This window comes from Coffea arabica, chromosome 3c, assembly GCF_036785885.1.
Source record: "Coffea arabica cultivar ET-39 chromosome 3c, Coffea Arabica ET-39 HiFi, whole genome shotgun sequence".
NCBI classification, from domain to species: Eukaryota; Viridiplantae; Streptophyta; class Magnoliopsida; order Gentianales; family Rubiaceae; genus Coffea; species Coffea arabica.
The window spans coordinates 15,606,911-15,621,338 of NC_092314.1; the positions used below are offsets into that span (position 1 = coordinate 15,606,911).

Consider the following 14,428-nt stretch of genomic DNA (forward strand, 5'->3'; position numbering starts at 1 on the left):
AGCCATTAGGTTTCGGTCCCTTACTTACATATTAACCGCTCTTTTTCTATCTCTCGGACCAATGTGGGATATAATTCTTTATTCATGAACCTAACAATGCTAGTATGCAAATTTTACTCCATCCTTCTCAAAATGATGGCATGATCAATCGAGCTATTTACTTGAATTTATGAATTTTAATAGATGTAAACTCCAATCACTGCGTATACAATACGAATTTGTATAATATCTTGTGTCAAGTTGAATTTCAAAGCAGCACCATAAATTCTTTAACATGTGTTATAAGAATTTTGCTATTACTTGTGGTGTTTGATAAGCTAATGAATATGTGTGACTTTAAAAAATGAAGATTACACTACAAGAAAAAAGGTCATTAGTGACAACATTTTCTAGTGATGACAAAAAGTCGTCACAAAATGAGGTTGTTTAGTCACGATATTGAAGGTTGTCACAATTGACTCAAAGCAGCTAAGTTTTTAGTGACAACCCTTAATTGTCGTCACAAACCTACTTCGCGCCATGGGACTTGGAAGGCGCGAGTTTTGCGATAGTGACAACTTGATAAAAGTCGTCAGTAATTCTATCTCTTTCTTGGACAACTTTTCATTTTTATCACTGTTTATATTTACTGATGACCAATTTTCGTCAGTAAAACTATAGCATAGTTAGTGACAACAAAGTATCATCACTAACTTGAACATCTCCAATGCAATTATTTAAATGTGAGCCTCAATATTAATTTAATTTTTTTTTAAATTTGGTGATTTATTAAACTAGTCATAGTTTCTCAAATTATAATAGGTCTTTAACTAGAAAAAATTAATGAAAGTTTCTAGTTATAATAACTATATAAACTATTACAAGTTGAGAAAGAGTACATTTATCAGTTGTTTGAATTTAGCAAAAAATTTTCATCCATTATAATTTTTAATAAATATGCTAAGAAGTAATGATTAGAAATATACTAGTAAATTTAAATAAAAATTGAAGCTAAAAGTTGACTTGGGTTGTCTTGATTGACTAGTACCAAAAATTTGTTCAAACTAAAAATGAAAAAAATGGCGCGGGTACATACACTAAGCAAAGGAACCAGTCTTACTCCTCACATCCTGCGACTTCTGTACTCCTCACTCTCAATCCCTCAGTCAAACCCTTTATTCTCAACCCCCTTTATTCATTTCCCAAAACCCGAGCAGCAGCAGAGGCGGCAGCCGGCAACTGTTGCTGTCATCAAAGATGCAGATCTTCGTGAAAATCCTGACGGGGAAGACCATGACCCTTCAGGTGGAGTCTTGCAACACTATCGACAATTTCAAGGCCAAAATCCAGGACAAGGAGGGCAGCCTCTCGGACCAGCAACGCCTCATCTTCGTCGGCAAGTAGTTGGAGGATGGCCGTACCCTAGCTGATTACAACATCTGGAAGGAGCCAAAAAGAGTCCACAATCCACCTCGTCCTCCGCCTCCATGGTGCTCTCCACTAACTCTCAGGTAGGTCCTCTCATGTCTCTCCCTGTTTCCCTAATTTTTTCCTCAATTAATTTGCCCTAAATTTTTTTCCCAAATATTTTTTTTGCATTTGCTTCTGGTAGTTAGAGTCATGGATTTAATCATCTCCTTCTGGTAGAAGTATTTGATCTATAGTTGCAATTGCTTAAGTTACTTTTGAACAACCATGGGATGTAGACTTGATCACCCAATTCCATATGTAATTCACGGTGACAAGATTCAATGGGCTTATGTGTGAGTGCGGTTTTGGGTTGGGACTAGGTGGGGCAACAGCTGATGCCTAATTGGATGGTGGTGGAGGGAGTGGAAGAGAGCAAGGAGGTGATTATGGTATGATGTTGCTATGAGTGGCTGCAGGTGAGAGAAATAGTGGGTTAAGTGGTGCTAGGTGGAGTGGGAACTGGGGAGTCGTTAGTTGATTATCTATGTGGCTGAGCAAAGAGATAATGCACTAAAGTTTAATCTTCAAAATTCCCAGAAAGCTTCAAATTTTGCTTGAAACCAAGCTAAACTAGAACAACCCATTCAAGCACCTACAAAAAATGATTCTTGAAAGGGGTTCTTCAAAATTATTTGGTTTTTTTTATCAAAAATAAAAGCAAAAACTACTAGCTCTCAGTTAAAAAGCTTTATTAATTAGTAATAGTACTAATAATTATATTTACATATATGGTATACATGCTGTTAAAATTATATAATGAAATAGCATAGAAAAGATTTGAGAGGCGAGAGGTGTGATTGGATGAATTTTGTGGTCTGTTTGAAGCTTTGGTCTTTGCAAGTAGACCAAATATATGTGTACTGAACTTTTTTTATGGTCCTGTTGTCATTGTTCTTGGTCATACATTTCCTCTTAATAGTTTGGCAGTCAATGCCCTATTGTTTTTGGTTGCTATCTTGCTGCTAGCACTGAAGCTTTTTGGGACTTCCTCAGTTACAAAATTGTTGTGTACTAGGAGTCTCAAGTGTAAAGAGTGTGAGTATTCTAGTTTCTTAGCAGCTATACGGTGTTGCCGACAAAATGATAGTATTCAAAGAGCATCTTGCAAGTCTCTGTTTCTATGATTCTGTTTTTGTGGATTTCCTCAAGTAACTTGAAGGAACTTCAAGTCTTAATTGAGTGTTTAGAGTAATTAGGATGAAAGGAACACTGAATGTGCTACAGTCTTGTGCCAAAGTTTCATCTATCAAATGAGTGATTTTAACGTCTTCTATTGCAGCAGTTACTTGCAATGATGAACTAAAGGATGGTGTCATAGTAGATGAAAGTTGGTTTTCAGATCCGTTATACTGTGAGGAGCACAAGGTGTGTCAATCTACTATTTTCAGTTAAACTGCCTGAGGAAATGCTTGCTATTTGTTAGATTCCATGAAGTCAGCCCAATTCTCTGATTGGCTGACAAAAATCTTCTAGTTGATTCAATTAGTTTATGGAAGGTAGTAGTATCACTAAGAAGGCTTTAGAAAGCATTTACAATAATTGGTTTGGTAGCGCTAATTTGACAGAAGGCTCTACAGTTAAATATTCATCAAGCTGATAAAACATCTTCTCTTAAAAAGCTTTAACAAAAGAGCCCTTACCATGATCATCCATCACAAGAGAAGAATATTGTAACCAAAATGCTATAGATGAAAGAATATTGTAGCATTAGTTCCAAGCCAGAAAGTATATTACTATGGAATGAATATTGGAATGCTTGCTTGAGAAGGCTTATTGGCATATGCCCAAAGGAAACATCACGTCACTGAAGATGTGAATTTTAGTTTCTGTTTTGTTGTTTATTCAAGTGCTAAGAAATCAAAACAGTAAATTTAGCAAGTAATCTGCCAATAATTATAATCATTCAACGCGATCAACTGACATTGTCTGGAGGGAGAAAAATTAGCCCTGTTTAGAGCCATGTATACTTCTAAAATAAGCCCCATTCTCCAGAGTAGAAGGATTTAGAGAATGTGACTGGATGGTCTCCCAAGTGTCTAGAAAACATACTTTTTCTAATGTCCCACTTGAAGAATTATGCTTTCAACTAAAGCAGCCAAATATGTTCTCTCTTTTCAGTTATGGTATCAATTATCAAAAATTTTGGCAGAGAATGCTGCTTGGGATTTCTCAAAGGAGCATGGTATTGACATGATTGCAATTAATCCAAGAATGGTCATTGGTCCATTCTTGCAGCCTTCTGCCACTTTGAATGCAAAAGTGATCTTGAGCCTAGTAAATGGTATGAAATTTCCAATTATGTGATTTTTTTGGTTAAATATATACTCCTTTCCATCTATGTTATACTTGTTTCAAACACTTGGGCCTTGTTAACACAGTTTCGATAAAAGTGACAATTTACACTTTGGTCTAGGAGACATTGCATATAAACAAGCTGCAAGCAGTCTCTAAGCTAACTAGTAGAAAAGAAATTTCTTGATCTGGTATTTCATAATATCTTATGCATACTTTTCTTGATAACTACTTAATATTATGCTGTTAAAGCTACTGGCATGAGATATTTGCTATTAGAACAATATGCATTCTCGATATCTAAAAAGTTGAAGTTGCTATGCATGATCTATTTGAATGAACCATACAAATGGGCCCTACGAAACCATAGAAGGATCACCGTTTTGCTCTTAATACAGTAGCATAAGCATATTAATTGTTTCTTGAGTTTTTAATATCATAGTAAAAATAAAAGAAGTGTTTCTTGATTTCTAAAGTTCTAAGTGCTTTATCTCTTACTTTGCCCTTATTTAGTCACTGTCTAGATGATACTTAAAAGAAATGATTTAGCTTATTTTCTTGCAAATTCTTAAGTTCGCTTTCTTGTCTCAAGTTTTTCTTATCTCCTACTAATAATTGAAGTACTTCACTGCAGGTATGTTGCTCATTTTAGATTTTTGGAAGATCATCAGCAAGAATTGCTAATTGGCTCAAGAACTATAGAGAAAATCTTATACTTAGGAAATGTTTCGACAACACATTTTTTTGGGGACTTGGATTTATTTTGTAAAACTGCCTTGATTATTTGTGAAATTTAGGCCAAATATCACTTATCAAACTATTTGTAGGGTGTTGTTGAACTTGATTATGATTTTTGAATGTTTAAAATGATATTTTGGCATTTTGTAATGAAATGGATGCCTTCATTTGTTAATTGTAAAGCATTGTCATTTTTCATTTTTTAGATATAATTATAGCAGGAAAATCTTCAAATTTCATGGTGGTAAAGTGTTGTCACTGAATTAGATTTCACCATTGACAACCACCTATTGTTATACAATTGAAAAGTGTTTAGTGACAACAAAAGTTGTCAGTAATTAGTTTATACTAGTGTCAACTATCGATTAGTTTTAGTGACGACATTGCTTTGTACATTATTGACAAGATACTATGTCATCACTAAAATTACACCAATTATTGACGACACCAGTTGTCGCAGAACAGAACCATACACTGACGACTTTTAAGGTTGTCACTATATACTTTTACCGACAGGCCTTTAGTGACGAATCTGTGACGACTAGAAAGTTGTCAATAAAACTTATCAGTGACGACTTTTTCTTTTTTTTTGTGACGAAAATGGCTTGTCACTAAAAATCAATTTTCTTGTAGTGTTATATTGTTATGTGGATATATATGTGATTGATTGTCAAAGAATAACAGGGAGTCAGGAAGTTATGGTCATCCCATCTATATTGAATTAATTTGAGTGGAATATCTTTTTTCTAGAATTGTGAAAGCTTCAAAAAAATGCAGGTCATAATGCATACTATCAATAATGGTGCTTACAGAATTTGTTAGCCATAATGACAAACATTTGTGTTTTTTCAAAGTCTATCAGTTTAGTGTATATCTTATATCATGGGGAATTTTATTTGATATACTTTGTAATTGATGAAAGTCATGTTACAACACATAGACTTCAATCTATGTTTGGTGATTCTCATGAGATTGATAAAAAAAAAATTAGAAATAGTGGGGGGTATTTTCTTTGCATTAAATTAATGCAAAGAATTAGATTAATTACTTGAGGATACTCTATTAAATGACATGGGTCTATATTTTGAAAAATATATATACAAATCTCATGTGATACGATGTTATAATTGCAATTTGTGGGTATGAATTTTAAAGTTACAATTAAGTGCAATATTAAATGACATTGAGTATCATATTTTTGGATTTCTTATTTCTTTCTTTGAGTTTGTGCAAATGGACACTCATTATAGTGGTACTATAATGTGAAGGCACTTGAAGTAGGTATTTCATACTCTTGCGAAAAGAAATTATATGGAAATTCCATGGAGATGGTAAATATGGTTTCTAGTAGGTTTATATACTACTGGCCTACTAGATGAAATTGAGAATTATTGAGAGATGAAATTGAGAATTATTGAGAAATAGAGTAGTTCCTAGTAGTAAACTAATGGTCATCTATGTTGATGATTTCTAGTGAGACTACTCACTACTAGGATAGAAAAAAAATTGAAAAACATTGAGCCTTCACTTAAAGTGTATATAATTGCTTGTATGGCAATTATGTGAGAAATATTCTCACGAAATATTGGTATTATCACTATATTATTGTGATACTTGATGAAAATAATTTGACTCAAGTGCCGATGAGATCATGTCTTTGTTTATGTTTTGTGATGATAGTAAATAACTCAAGCTTGTGGCAAAGATATGATAAAGTATGAGATGGATGTGACTAAAGTTCATGAATCATAAATCACATGTAAGAATACCCAACCTAATGATTGGAGATCCCAAGAGTTAGATTTAAAGGGAAAAACGAATTACTTAGTGATTTGAATAAAGATATGCACAACTTTATATATTAATATTCCATCGCTATGATATATGTGCATACATCTTGTAATGGAAGAAAGATTTAGCCATATTGCTCTAAATGAAATCTATAGCTCCTATGAGTGGGGTGTTTGAATTACGGGAGCACCCTTGATGGATTTCACGTATATGAGTGTTGTGGGTGAGGCTGCCCTAAAGAGAATTGGGACTTGTTCTCTTATAAACTCATGAAAAAACTGGGATTGAGTACAAGGCCGTGTAAAGTGCCAGTTTTATTAGCTCATGAGAACACCTGGACTATTGTGTATGTAAAGTGATATCCAATATCTCAAAAGCAGCCATAGTTCAAGATCGAAGTTCACTACTAGCTCTAGTATTAGAAATTACTATAACACTAAATATAGGTTCAAGGCATTACTATCTATATTATGCATATTAGTCATTTCTTGCCATATAATATTATACTATTTTATTTTGTTAAAATAAGCGGGGGATTGTTGCAGTATTTTGATAAAACAGTTAAATTCTCAATTAAAGGTGCAAGTTACAAGGAAAATATTGGTAAAATTTTTTGCAATTTATAGGTGTTTGAATGGTTTTGAATAAAGACTTATTATATCAAATTATGGATTTTCAATTACATTGAGGTTTTGTAACTTACAATTCAAATTTGAATTGAATGGGTGTTGACTAAAGAATTATTATGTGAAATTATGATTTTTCAATTACAGTAAGCTTTTGTAACCTACAATACAAATTTGAATATGTTTTGAATGGCCAATAACTTTAACATTTACTTGGTGTCTTGTTGGTAGTGTAGGTTATGTTTGTGTAACTTTTCTTCACCTATAAATATGCATAGTTGAGATTGAAAAAAAAAACTTATATTTTGTGAGCTACAATTCATAAGAGAAAAACTATCTACTCCTTTGTTATTTTCTATCCCATAAATTGATAAGAAAAATCAGTGTTAGTGGAGCTATATTCTCTTAGTTGTGCAGACTAATGAGTGTGACAACAACTGTGGTTGGACTATTGTATGTTGGGGGCGACAAGCTAGAAATTCTGCTGCACCGGAATTTATTCTTCTGCAGAGGCTTGAATCACTTTAAAGAAAGCAAGATATCCGTGCTTCAGTCCTCCATATTTGTGCATTATTATATTATTATTTTAACTATTTTATTATAGTTAATTTTATAATTGTTAAAATTATTATTATAATTATTGTTAATTTTGTTACTTAACATTTGTATTTTTGTTCTAGCGGAACAACATGGTGTATCGAGACGGAGGAGTATCATCCTTGCTGTATATATATCTTCTTTACATAAATGATTTGAATTACAGTTCTTGAGGTACAGAATTCAATAAAAGAAATAAAAAGAAAAACCTCAAGAATTATTCATAAAGATCATGGAAGCTCAGGCCAGCCAAACCCTGAGGAAGACCCTGCTTGTCATCAACAGTATCATTCTAGCTATAGGTAACTGCGGTTCCCCACTTCTTCTCCGTCTCTACTTCGTTAAAGGAGGGAAAAGAATATGGCTATCAAGCTGGTTACAGACCGCAGCATGGCCTATTACTTTCATCCCTCTACTGATTTCCTATGTCCACCGCTGCAAAACGGATCAAGGGCCCAAAAAATCCAAGCTTATTCTAATGAAATATCAAGTCTTCATCGCCACTGCTTGCATCGGCCTCCTCACAGGCTCAGATGACTACTTCTACGGCTATGGGGCGGCTCGGCTTCCGGTGTCAACCTCGGCTATTATCATTGCTACACAGCTTGCTTTCACTGCTTTATTTGCTTTCCTTCTTGTCAAGCAAAAGTTTACAGCCTATTCGGTGAATGCCATCGTCTTGTTGACGGTGGGATCGGCCGTTTTGGGCTTACATGCTAGCAGTGATCGGCCTAAGGGAGAGTCAAATAAGATGTACGTTTTAGGGTTCCTCATGATGCTGGCAGCTGCGGCTATGTACGGCTTGATTTTGCCAATGGTGGGGCTGATGTATATGAAGGCGAAGCAGCCGATTACGTATACTTTGGTGCTGGAGATTCAGCTGGTTATGTGTTTCTTCGCCACTGCTTTCTGCACTGTTGGGATGCTCATAAACAACGATTTTCAGGTTTTCTTTCCACTCCATTCAGAAAATATAGATTGCATCCTGCATCTTGTTATTCGTATAATTTTGTTACTTTTCTCAATGTCCCAAAATAAGATTTACCACAAAATGAGAAAAAAAAGGAAGAAACAAAATAAAATTTCTTAAACTCCCAAAAAATAAAACAGAAAGAAAAAGAGTAAGCTGGTAAAATTCCTGCCACCCTATAATAGGAAGTTGTCACATGTAGTGTTGGAGGAAGGAATCGATTATCAAATTTGAGACTCGAAAAGATAAGATTGCCCAAACCAGTGAATATTTTGAACTAAAACATAATGTACGTAAATTGGGTTTAAGTAACTCATACTTGATTGGTACTAATCAGGAGAGGTTATTGAGAAAAAATGGTATTAAACGGACCAAGTATTATATACATTAGCCGTGATAAATGTGAGTTTGTGTATTTATGTAATAAATTCATTTTAAACTAAGATATATCAACTAATGCCCATTAATCAACTAATAGAAAATTTGGTTGAAATTGACCAAATCTCATTTCAATTGGTTTGCTAAAAAAACGAGCCAAGACAAAGGGATTGCATAAACAATGAAAAAGAAAAAAAAAGGAACACTTAAGGTTCACACTCAACTACAGCGTCGGCTTTGATTTTCTTTCCAGGCCTGCATTGGTATTGCTAGTAGCATGACTAGGGTGGCTTCAGTCAAAATAGTTCGGCAGATCTGCCGAAACTATTTTAAATATCTTTAATTTTCCTGCCGAGCTAGAGTTGAAAGACAAAATATCTTTAATTTTCCTAGATTTTATTTCCAATCTCCAGGCTTATTGGAAGGACCCTCTTTCTCTCTCTCAACAATACATATATATATATATATATATATATATATATATATATATATATATATATATATATATATATATATATATATATATGTTCATGTATATATACATATATATATATATGTGTGTGTGTGATTTTTTCTATTTTGTGTCCTCAAGGCACAAGATAAGCTAAGTAAAGAGTGCGAGCGAACCAATATAATATTCAAACATTATCATCCATCCTCCAATCATGTAAAATTTTACTTATAAAATCTAAATTCTTTTACTTATAAAACGGAATTCTTCCATACATCCTTATCCAAAAATTTGAAAGAAATGTTCCCTTTCGTGTGAACATCAATTAACTGCGTTTTCACTTTTTTGGGATCAGGATTGAGTTTGTTGAATTTAGAGTTTGTTAAAAACTCCAAAGATTGAATTTGTTAAATGACTGCGTTTTCACTTTGAAGAACATAAAGCCAAATGGCGAATAAAAGTCTTAAAAGATTGTGTTTCAGATTAAACACCACTAAGATATGTCTCCACAGTCCACTCTCTCTCTAACATCATTATCTAACCCAAAATTTGTGAAGTCTAGTGCCATGTTATTAAAAAGGAAAACTGCATCTGGACCAGGTGCTGTGACAATGACCAGTCACAATCTTTCGGTTGTGTAATGGTTAAATTATCATAATATTTTAGCTTTTTTCGTGCCTAGATAGGTGGAAGTGATTTACCTGGTTATCACAAATTTTCACTTAGAATTTAAACACCGTGTACAATATTTCAATGCGTTAACGTGTTCACTTATAGGTTCTATTTTAGTGCAAATTGTCTTGAATAATCCCATCAACATTTTTGTACCGTTTCCACCTCTTCGAGTTGGTATACTAGATGTAACATTTTATTTTTGTTTAAATTCTTTAAGGGAGAGGGATGGCAAGGAATAACAATCATAAGAATGAAATCCTTAATCTAAACATATATTAAAGGCACTCAATTACTTGATTGTATGTTTAATTTTCACAATCTGAAGTTACTTTTAGCAGTGCCTAACATATTTCAACAATAATGTCTACAGAACTTTCAAAGCAGTTTAAATAACTAGAATTCATTTTCCTAGCTCAAACCTCCACTTAAACAATGCACAGGATGTGGATTACATATCCATATTCATATATGGGACAATACTAGTATCACGGAGGCTGTAATTTTTAAAATCACACATACAGTATAAATGCATGAGATTTTAAGACATTGGGAGGGTGTTCATTTTTTAGCACGAGGTATATTAATAATTGAGCGATAATGTTAGTATTATATTGAGGAATTGATTATATTAGAACACTGTCAACGTGTTTATAGACATCTATAACTTTGTAATCTTGATTTTTTCCTAATACATAATATAGGGTAACATTTAGCAGTGCCTAACATGTCATGTCTTCAAATCCAAGAGACACACACTCCAAATCTTTATTTATGTCATCTCCAATTCAAAAGGAAACCAAAAGAAAAATCACTTCACACATAACCGTAAAATATGCAACTCAAGAGGAAAAGATGCAGTTCCAAAGTGTTGATTCTTGTTGCTACTTTTAAAATTTGCAAACTAACATTTTCACAAGAACCATATATGCAGACAATTGATCATATAGAAAATTTACCAAACAAATGTAAATTATACTTTACCTTCCTGTGATTTAGAATTTTTGTACATAACACCCCTTATAGTTTTAAAAACTATATATAACCCCCTCATGATTTGGTTTGGATTAAAATGTTAAAATAACGGAATTTGCAATACATAGCGGAGTTACATAAAATGTCAAAAATATCTCTACGTAAAGTTAAAAATTATTTATTAACCACAGGGGGTTATGTATATATTTTTAAAACCATAAGGAGGTAATATGGTAAAACATAAAACCATAAGAAGGTTATATGGTAAAATATAAAATCATATAAAGTTAGTGCGTCATGTATATTATGTTTATATATTTTGGTCACTTCAACCATTTTAATTTTTAAACAAGGATAATTTTGACATTTTTAAAGATTCCGTTACGAATGATCATTTCCGTCACTTTGCTACTTTAGTATTAGAGGGCATATGTGTATCAAGGGAAAAATCAAAACCATCAAAACAAAGAGGAAATATACAAGTCTTATGAGGATATTGGATTTGCAGGAAGGTGTTTGTTTTAGATTTTGCATTGCTTCCTCCGTATCCTTATCCTCTTACCTTTTGGATCATATTGTTTTCTCCTGTTGGTTATACTTATTTATTTTTCACTACATAAGTAACTATTCATATTATAATAATCATAACTAATGTGCTAATTAATAGGGGGATAAACTTTTGATTTTTGTATTGGACATGCATTGATATCTATACTTACCAAGTAAGTTAGCCAAAACAGTTCTGTTTATGTTAGAATGTCTAATAATTTTGGCCCTATGGTATCTCAAGTGTTTTGCCAATACTTATCTTCTTATTCTTTTACAATTTAGTTTTTTTTTTTATTTATGGTCAGTCTGTTCTCAGTCCTACTCATTTTTGCCCCTAAAATAGGACCTTACTGATGTGAATGTTATAACCCCGTTTGACAAGTAAGTTTTTTGGGTGTTTGTCTAAAACTTTACTGTAACTTACTGTAGAAGTTTAAAAAAACAAAAATTTGAAGTGTGTAATTTTTGAATATTTTGAAGTATACCGTTTAAAAACTTTGAGAAGTTTTTTAAAGTTACTGTAGCTAAAATTTTTAAAAAACTTGTAGGAGACACTCTTGGCAAAAAACTCAAGTGTCAAACAGGGCCATCATTCTTTTGCACGTATACTTTAGCAAATTTGGCTGACATCAATGCTATAATATGTTGCAGACAGTTCTGAAACTGGACCTAATGATTTTGTTCTTTAATTGGATCTCAAATGCTTTTAAGACACTTATATTCTTCATATGCTTTTTTTTTTGGCTTTTTTTTCTAGTGGCAATTTGTACTGAGCCTATTTAATTTTATCTAAAACTGGACCTTATTAATGTGAATGCTAAACCATTTTATCTTAAACTTTAGCAAAATATTTAACATCAATGCTGTAGCATTTTGCAGGCCATTTCTAGGGAGGCAAGAGAATATGAGCTTGGAGAAACCAAATACTACATTGTGCTTGTTTCACAATGCTTTTTCATGGGTGCCATTGGAGTCATCTTTTGTGCTTCATCGTTATTATCTGGCATTATGATAGCTGTTTTGCTTCCAGTCACAGAAATATTAGCCGTCATTTTCTTCAATGAAAAATTCCAAGCAGAAAAGGCTGTTGCTCTTGTCCTCTCTCTTTGGGGATTTGTCTCGTACTTCTATGGCGACATTAGTAAAACCAAGTTGGAGGAGGAGAGAAAGGATGAGAGGATCATTCCATCTCAAGCAACAGGGATGACCTAGTTGGCGCTCAATTAAAACAATTAATGTTCTATATATCCTCAACATATGTAAGCTTGTCAACGTATGTAAAAATATTTATAGCTAGGCATTCCATTTTATGGATCATTCAAAATTTGGATGTTGCCCTGCTTAATAAACTCAAAGATAAATAATGATAAAAAAAAAGTTTAAAAAATTGTGACTTTGATTATAGTTTTTGTATCAGTGGATCAATAGAATTATAGTTTTTTCCATAAATTCAGCTAGAGCTCCATATTTTTTGACTTTCATTTTACACAATTATCATATCTAAAGTAAAGGATAATAAACAAATCTTAATGATTTCTGTAGCATTATAGACACTACAACTTTAAAATTTACAAACACATAAAATTCTCATAATCGTTGATTTTTAGTGCTTGAGATTTTAAAAACTCACTTGAGTGTCTAAAAGATGGATGGTGTGGATAATTAAAATTTAGAAATAAGGATATAAATTAATGATGGGCTTGGAAGAATTAGTACTAAAGAATAGTGTGTCACTTTCAAATTCAAAAAGTCTATAACTTTCTTGTTTTTCAATTTTTTTTTTGAGAAATTGTGACTTCATGAGTTACAGACTTCTCTCAATTATTCAATATGTATTTTAATATCAATTAACTATTTGTTTATTCTCTTGAATCTAGCATTGTTCTCTCATTCATCATCTCTAAATTTGAAGTACAACAAAAAATCTCTTCTAGAAAAGATTATTCATCTTCCTAGTTTTCGACACAGATTATTCAATATGTCTTTTAATGTGAATAAACTATTTGTTTACCCTCTCGAACCTAACATTATTTAACATTCATGTTGTTGTCTAAATATCAAATGATAAAATGCAAAATTTGGATTCATGTATATGTATGCAACTGTCAAAGTCACAATAATATAGGAACTTTTCTTTCGAAGTTTCAAAATTTTAAAATATTTAACAATATGCTATGTGCTTGTATGTGTTATCCCGTCAGTAGTGCCTGTATGCTTATACTTAAATTTTGTATTATATGAGTGTAATATAGGTTCACTACATATCATTTCAAAACCTTTTGCAATATTTAGTTTTCCTCAGCACTCTTTGAAATAATTGTACTTTTTGATTAACGTGTAAAGAGTACACATCATAAACTTTCTCCATACTATGATTCCAACATATTACTTTGCAACAAGCTTTTGCAATTTGATTTTAGATAAAGACATGTGTTATAAATTATTTATTAAATAATGACAATATATATTGTACTTTCTCCGCATTTATGTCAAGCTAATAATGATATTTATTTTTAGCTAATTTAGTGTTTCATATACAAGAACGGGTTTCTATATAGTATTTGATATATAAATGGGTTGAAATGTCTCACAATCGAATAAAATCAGTAGTACTCTTAGTATTCAAGTAGCAATATTAAATTTAAAACATATTCATAATTTCCAAGCGAACTTTTAGTCATATTTTGGTAAATTTTCCATATGTTAATTCATTCATTTAACAATCTTATAACATGTTGTATAAACTTCTTCCAACAGTAGAGATTAGACCTTATCAAAAAAAAAAAAAAAAACCAGTAGAGATTAGAGAAGTATCGTTATTTTCTTTAGATTTCTCCAAAAATAGCATTAGAGGTCCAATGACAAACGCCCCAGTTTCATTGGAAGGTGTACTAGGTTGATGTGCTTTGATTAAGATGTGTGCTTGTAGGATCTTTGAAT

The 14,428-nt window shown here is 32.4% G+C and overlaps 1 protein-coding gene and 1 non-coding gene across 2 annotated transcripts; both read left to right on the plus strand.

Annotated features, from left to right (window-relative positions):
• Positions 1–1,032: 1,032 nt before the first annotated feature.
• On the plus strand, positions 1,033–4,634 carry LOC113735252 (uncharacterized). Its single transcript, XR_003459550.2, has 4 exons — positions 1,033–1,490; positions 2,732–2,814; positions 3,568–3,730; positions 4,376–4,634. It is a non-coding gene; the product is annotated as an uncharacterized protein (transcript).
• Positions 4,635–7,317: 2,683 nt separating this feature from the next.
• On the plus strand, positions 7,318–12,700 carry LOC113734380 (purine permease 3-like). Its single transcript, XM_027260906.2, has 3 exons — positions 7,318–7,461; positions 7,723–8,439; positions 12,368–12,700. The coding sequence occupies exons 1-3, from the start codon at positions 7,318–7,320 to the stop codon at positions 12,698–12,700; spliced, it is 1,194 nt and encodes a 397-aa protein (XP_027116707.2).
• Positions 12,701–14,428: the final 1,728 nt, after the last annotated feature.